Genomic DNA, 7637 nt, shown 5'->3' with positions numbered 1-7637 from the left:
CTTTCTCTCTTCTCTCTCTTTCTCTTTCTCCCCCGCCCTCTCTCTCTCTCTTTCTCTCGCTTTTCTCGCTCTCTCTCTTTCTTTCTCTCGCCTTCGCTTTCTCTCTCTCTCTCTCTCTCTCTCTCTCTCTCGCTCCCTATTTGCTATGTTAGGGACCTCCAGCTCCACTTCAAACACTGCATTAAACGTTTAACTTTCAAATTTTAAAAATATACTTCAAACGCTGCGCTATGGCGACCTCGTCCTTTTCGGTTCAACACATACGGGAATGTGTCGGCATATCGATAATTGTAGGGTTTTTTTAACGCCGAATGTGGTCTTCACATCATAAGAGCGTCTTCTGGGTTGTGTAAATTTGGTTGGTAGCCTACGCCCTGTGTGGCGTTTAATGTATACAGTTCAACCTGCCTTAGCTAAGTTAGCTGTTATCTCTATAGAACGGATACCTTTCTATATAAGTCACTTTTGTCGTCTCCCTCGAGTGGCAGTTATATACAGTGAAACCATCTCTATAGATCGGTCACCTGGCTATATCGGCCACTGTTGGGGTTTTCCTCGATTGAGCCATATGCGGGGTTGACTGTATATATCGGAAGCATCACCGGTTGGAAAGTATTCATGTTGTTGACAATAGTTTAATACGGTTTGCAATAGAAAGTAAAGTAGATTTGCGTCCTTGCCTTTTAAACTGATGCATATAGTATAGGATTATATGCGTATCGTGTGATGTGACAATGTTTATCGATAAGTGCTGTTGACTCATCACCACTTTACTGTGCATATATGCTCCGCGCGCGTGTGTGTGTAAATGACGAACATGATAAGTGTTTGCGAACGTCCACGTAACTAGAGACATTGATTTTACCTTGTGTGTGTAGCTGTGTTTGTGCGTGCGTATGTGGGCGCGAGTGTGTGTGCGCGCGCGCGTGTGTGTGTCTGTGCGTGCGTGCGTGCGCGCATCCGTTCGTGTGTGCGTGGTTGATTGAGTGAAGCAAACAAGGGATAGCATATGCAAATGTTTTGGCATGCTGAGAATGTTTATCGGGCGTTAGTATACACACAACGGGTACGATATTCAGGATGCAACCCAGTGCCGCGCGACTGCGCTATCTGTCGCACAACATATACGGCAACTGTAAACTTCCTCTGTTTTAACGTTTGTACGCTAGACGGACAGAGGCAGCCACGCGTAAATATCCGTCATGTGTATGCACGTAGCGTGCTGTCTTACGTAGTAGAGGTATGATTCACTTGAGATGGTAGCGGATCAGATCGAAGTCTGCTGGTGAAGACGGTGGATGTAGTTGTAATACGTGCATTTATGTGAGCTAGGACATTGCTGAGTGTTATAAGTGCGAGGTGGTGGCTGGTGGTCTTTGCCGAAGTCTGTGAGTGTGCGGCTGATTAAATATATGGAGGCGTTTCTGCAGCAACAGGAGGAGGTATCACGTTTTGTCGTAACGACGATGTTTGCAGCTCATAACTTATAAGCTCGTCAGATGTTGAATTTCTAGGATGAGTGTCGTGTGCGCGCGTGCGTGCGTGGTTGCGTGTATAAAGGTCTTCTTCACTGTAGGTTGAGCGATAGTCGCATTACTATCACAGTGTGGAGGTTGTGTATTGCGTGACACAGTTATACGGTGTCAAAGTTGGGTTTGGGATGTCGCAGTGGCGTATACTGGTTGACACGGTGCCAGCATTATGTGTCACAGTGGCAGTGTAAACGTCATATACTGGGTGACACGGTGGCAGTATGATGTGCTTACGACCTACAACAACATACAGCAGCTTACTACATATTGCAACAATCAAACTTCACAGCAGCAACCAATTACTTGCAGACTGCCATGTTCAACAAGCGGGAGCTCTTCTTTCTTCCTACCAGCTGCCGTAACTACAACAACATACATCAAGTTGCAACATATTACAACAGCTTACAACATATTACAACAAGCAGACCTAGCAACAACAACCATCTACCTCTCTTGCAGACTGCCATGTCTAACAAGCGAGAGCTGTTACCCCTACCCGCTGCCTTAACTACAACAACATACAACACGTTACAACATATTACAACAATCAGACCTAACAACAACAACAACTATCTACCTCTCTTGCAGACTGCCACGTCCAACAAGCGGGAGCTGTTCTTCCGCTCGGACGGCAGCAAGCACAGCGTCGAGAATGGCATCAGCACGATGAGGAAGGAGGACCGTGACATGCGCGAGCGCGAGAAGAAGGAGGAACCGTCGGCGGCGGCGATGCAGCGCAGCAACAAGAGCGTCGACGGCTACGTCGGCTTCGCCAACCTTCCCAACCAGGTGTACCGCAAATCGGTGAAGCGAGGCTTCGAGTTCACGCTGATGGTAGTCGGTGAGTGTCGCCTGTGATCTTGTTATTGTTGTTTATGTTTGTGTAACGTTGTGATATTTGTGGTGGTGGTCGCGTGCGTGGCGTGTGATCCTGTTATTATTTATTATACTTGTGTATCGTTGTTGTGGTGTTTGTGGTGGTGGTGGCGTGAGCGTCGCCTGTGATCATGTTATTATCAAGAGCTAATAAATACCAAGGTGTTTGTTAGCTCTTGTTATTATCTATTGCGATTTTATATCGTTCGTGTCTCGTGGTAGTTAAGACGAGGAGAGACAAATGCAATTGTAATATGAGGTACGTTCACCAACGAGTGGGTTACCTCAAATCCAACCTATATCTCCGAACTGTAAAGGTCATTGTTAGTACCCGACCTTGAAACGTGGCGATAAATGAACGCTAATTATCTGCTTACCGTGTGAATTCTGGTGAAGTCATATACACGGCAGCCATCGATTTAGTTGTGCGAGGGTGCATGAAACACCGCGGGCAAGTTCAATACAAGATTCGAACAAAGGCGCTCTTTCATGGCTCGTACGAAAGTTTCACTTCATCTTGTCGATTCTGAGACATTAGATTATGATAGGACAGCTTCAGGAAGGCACCCTAGATCTCGTTTCTTTTTAGTATAATCCGACTCACTAGTCGAAATCATCTATTTCGTTAAATATCCAACTAATTAAATATTTGGAAAGAATAAGTACGGACTTGTAATTACGCGTGTGTGCAGGAGACGGTAAAAACTCCACTGAACCATCAATGGCATTCTGGCTAGGGTTAACATACAGGGAGTCGAACTAAATTGTTTGTAATCGCCGCCGTGCATTCTGGGCAGGGGGTCACCAGAATCGAGAAAGACACTGCGAAGTTGAGTGCGAACAGTAATATTTTGTGAATATAGCGAGGACATCCGCCATCCTCCTGGGATTTTAAAATGTCCACTTCCAGTCCTGACAAGTCGTGGAACGGAGGTTATATGGAAAGCCCTAGCTGGTAAAAATGCTATTGTCATGTTCGCTCCTCGAATGTCATTGAAATTGAGCACGCGTCCATCTTGTCGATAAAATCTATGCGTAATATTTTTTCCGTATGTGAATGAAGCCTGCTGGTAGTCGGTCTCCCACCCCACACGCATCACCCCCGCACTCTCACACCTTGTAACTTCATACGTTTACGTCACGCCCGTCCGTGAGTGTAGCAGTCGCGCAGCATCGGGGGATGCTGAGCGTGCCTGTGCGAAGCCTGGTTGTTAGTGTCCGCAGCAGAATAAGCTCACCGCTACGATGGTGGCTTTTATGAGATTTATGGGACATAATATGACTTTGATACAGTAGTTGGCTTCCGACGTCGCTGCAAGACAACTTACTTACCGCGGTTACACGCGACCCTTCATGCAAATTCGCTCCCTCCCCACGAAGCTTGCTGCTGCTGCCTCGGTTGTTGTGTGAACGTTTTAGGAATACAGATCCGCTCCTAACCTCGACGCTGCGAACGCTCGAGGAATATAAATCTATCCCTGATTTCGGTGCCGCGTTGGTTACTGTGAACGTTAAAGAAATGCCAGTGCGCTCCAAATTTCGGTGCTGTCTTCGTGACTGTAAAAGTTTGTGGAATGTATATATATAAATATTTAGATATATATATATATATATACTTGGTTTACGTGCTGTTTTGGATATGTTGAACATTTAGAAAATGCGAATGCATCCTGAATCTTGGTCGCTTCTATTCGGAGCGGCTTCGCAATTAAGTCATTCCTCAGATCAATCATCGTGCTGTCTCGGCTACTCTTTGAACTTCTTCGGGGCACACATGAATCGGCAATCCTCCTGCTGTATCGGGCTTGAACATCTCGACCGACAGATGTGTCATCAATCATATCTGCTGCACTCGATTAACGAGCGCGGTTTCAACTAACTCCACGCGGTACGTGATGCACTGTTACGAATAGCGCGCGCCGCGCCGTGGGCGGGTTATTAGCATGATCACATATTTTCGAAAATAAATTTTAAGCTTTTGCGAATCATATTTCATGTGGATTAGCAAAAGTGCGAATCGATCGTCTTGTTGCCGTAAATTGGAATTAATTTTCTTTTTCACTGACCTTTAATTTACTCTGCATGTGTAGCCCGACATACACACGCACGCACACGCACAGCCATGCAACCTTTTTTAACATTAAGCTTCCACATGTGTTGGCAACAGTGAAGGGCTGGCTACTACATTAGGTAGAGCTATATGTCTGGCAAGATCGGCAGCGCTAGTATATGGCTGTCTTGTGTGCGCTGGACGGATGGAGCTTCTTAATAATTGACGATGCGCTCGGATGGAGCACTAATGGGCGGCTGCGTGAACGCCGCCTGTTACGGCACGGCCAGTAACGACAGGCAATGATCGGCTGCTGTGTGCGTGCGTGCGTGCGTCCGTCCGTCCGTCACCGCAGGATGTATGTGTTCCGCTTACGTCACCGCCTCACTGACCCGTTCCCCATTACGAGGTATCGTGTGAAGCGAGACCATCCTTGCCCAATCGTTTGTTGTTGTTGTTGTTTGTTAAATTGCGAGCATTTTCTGAATTTGAAATGTTAGCGTGCAAGATTATAAAACAAATGATATCGACCGCATTGTATTGCACGATAATTATAATATCAGGAGTCTATCAATATATATATAGGCTATATTGATAGACTCCTGATAATATTCTATACTTGGCTCTACCGTTATGCACGTGCGAGCGTGCGTGCGTGCGTGCGTGTGTGTGTCCGTGCGTGCGTGCGTGCGTGCGTGCGCGCGTGCGCGCGCGGTGTGTTTGGATTGATACACGCGGTACTACTAAGCGTACACGTTGTTGTAGACAATGACCTTTTGCTGACACCTGATACTCAGTGCGTGTTGTGGTTGGCGACGGATTAGGATAGGAGGTTGAACCTATACAAGATCCATTTTTCTACACTCGTGCAAAAGAGCAAGAGGCACTGCTTAAGGACTTTGGTTTGTGCTTTTACCCCGCATGTTTAAACAGCGCTGATCTACTGAGATGCCTGCAACTTTCTATGACAACGTATTGTATGTTTGACATGGCCCAAAACTTCACTATTGAATGAATTTCCTAGTCTTTACTCTGAACGTGCATCTGTAAGTCGATGTTAACCAGTAAACCTTCGCGTGTGTGGTTGCACACGTATATCACTATGCGTGTGCGTGCGTGCGTGCGTGCGTGCGTGCGTGCCTTGTGCGTGCGTGCGTGTGTGTGATTGAGGTGGTGTGCAAGTACGTGCCTTAACGCAGGGACGTTCGTGGATGCAGTCAATGACATTTCCGTGCTGCCTATTGTCTATCGCACCGTCATCATCATGCACGAATTCTATGCACACACGATGGTAATCGACCCACAGTCTATAGGTACAGGCAGCATAAGCAGACACGTGAGGGCAACGTTATTGGCCAACTCGTAATTATGGTTAACGACAGGAATATATAGCAGGTGCTCGTCATTGCGTATCGTGGGAGAGGTATATGTCCCGGCCTGCTCGTCGTGTGTGCGCGCGTGCGTGCGTGCGCGCGCGCGCGACCTCCTCAGGCTGCCCCCTCTCCTCCGTCCCGGCTCCTCTCCTAACCTCCCTCACTGCCCTCGTCTCCTACACGTACCGGTCCTCTCTAAACCTCTCAGCTGCCCTCCTTCACCTCCAGTATCTCTCTCTATAACCCGCTCAGCTGCCCTCTCGTCCTCACGCAGTACCAGTCCTCTCTAACCCTCATCAGGGCTGCCGGCTCTCTCCTACAAGTACCTCCTCTCTAGACCTTCAATCAGCTGCCCTCCTCCTCCATATCTCCTCTCTAGACACTTCATCAGCTGCCCGTCTCTCCTCCAAGTATCTCCTCTCTAACCTCCTCAGCTGCCCTCTCCTCCTCCAGTACCGTCCTCTCTAAACCTCATCAAGGGCTGCCACTCTGCCTCCCTCAGTATCTTCCTCTCTAATACCGTCCTCAGCTGCCCTACACTCTCCTCGCAGTAACCCCTCTCTAACCTAACCTCCTTCAGCTGCCGCTCTCTCACTCCAGTAGCCTCCTCTGCTAACCTCATCAGCATGCCCTCTCTTCCTCCAGTATCTCCCTCTCTACACCTCCTCAGCTGCCGCTCTCTCCTGCCAGTACCTCCTGCCTCTCTTATAACCCTCTCAGCTGCGCCGCTCGTCTCCTACACGTACCGTTCCTCTCTAAACCGTCATCTCAGCTGCCCTCTCTCCTCCAGTACTCCTCTCTACACCTCACAGCTGCCCTCGTTCTCTTCTCCTCCCCCGTAACCTCCTCGTCAACCGGTCCTCCAGGCTGCCCTCGTCTCGCTAGCAGTACCTCCTCTCTAACCTCATCAGCTGCCCTCTTCTCCTCCAGTAATCTCCTCGTTCTAACCGTCCTCAGCTGCCCTGCTCTCCTCCCAGTAACGTCTCTCTATCACCTCCATCCAGCTGGCCGGCTCTCTTCTCGCTACAGTACCTCGCTCTCTAACCTCATCAGGCTGCCCTGCTCTCCTCCAGTATCTCCTCTCTAAACGCTTCTCACTAGCCCCTGCCCTCTCTTCCCCACAGTGTCCATGTCCTACCTCCCTCGTTCCTCCCTTCCCCACGCCACCGGCCGCCTTCCTTCGCTCTCTGCGCGTCCTCTCCCCAAGCAGTGCCCTGCCGGCTACCGTCCTCAGCTGCCCCCTCTCCTCTAGCGCCCGCATGCCCATGTCCACCTCCCTCGTCGCCTCCCTCCCCAGCGGCCACCGGCGCCTTCTCTTCTGCCTCCTCTCCTCCGCTACATTCACTTTCGGCGACTCTTACTCTCTCCTCTGATGGCTCACAAAAAGCTTCTCACACAGCGCAACTATCGATGTATTGCTGCTGTACGTAGTAATTAGGCGTGTAGGGAGCCGCTTTAACGGCGTGTGCGCGGGGTTGTTTTTGACTACTCGGAAGGAACGACTGGTAGATAAACAGCTTCAGTATTTTAAAATACATCGCTCTATCTTGTAGCGCCATCGTTTACCTCTTAATCTAAGTTCACGGCCGCGACTTACACGGTGCTGTGTGGTTTATTTTACTAACATTGCTCGCAGGTATATAACGAGAATTCCTACAGCATTAGAAGTCGGAGAGGGGCAAAGAGGGAGAGAGAGGCGAAGAAGGGGAAAGGGGAGTGTTCAACGACAGAATGAAGTGGCAAGTGTGTGCTGATGTGGTGATGTGCTGTGCTGTGTGTGTTGTGTTGTGGTGTGTGTGTGAGTGC

General features: G+C 48.9%; 1 protein-coding gene across 13 annotated transcripts in view; it reads left to right on the top strand.

The window, feature by feature from the left end:
• LOC106805262 (septin-7-like) overlaps positions 1 to 7637 on the top strand; it is a 135558-nt gene that overhangs the window by 67151 nt on the left and 60770 nt on the right. For 12 of the 13 annotated variants that reach the window (XM_014806864.1, XM_014806812.1, XM_014806820.1 and 9 more), the window contains one exon: positions 2121 to 2373. In XM_014806864.1, the coding sequence (XP_014662350.1) occupies positions 2121 to 2373 (253 nt within the window). Of the gene's footprint in view, positions 1 to 1356; positions 1443 to 2120; positions 2374 to 7637 lie in introns of those variants that run through there. The other variant, XM_014806842.1, reaches the window with a different exon arrangement.

The sequence above is a fragment of the Priapulus caudatus genome, unplaced genomic scaffold, assembly GCF_000485595.1.
Source record: "Priapulus caudatus unplaced genomic scaffold, Priapulus_caudatus-5.0.1 Scaffold6, whole genome shotgun sequence".
Lineage (NCBI taxonomy): Eukaryota > Metazoa > Priapulida > Priapulimorpha > Priapulimorphida > Priapulidae > Priapulus > Priapulus caudatus.
Note: the sequence above shows the minus strand (reverse complement) of the source record. Positions and strands in the feature narration are given on the sequence as shown.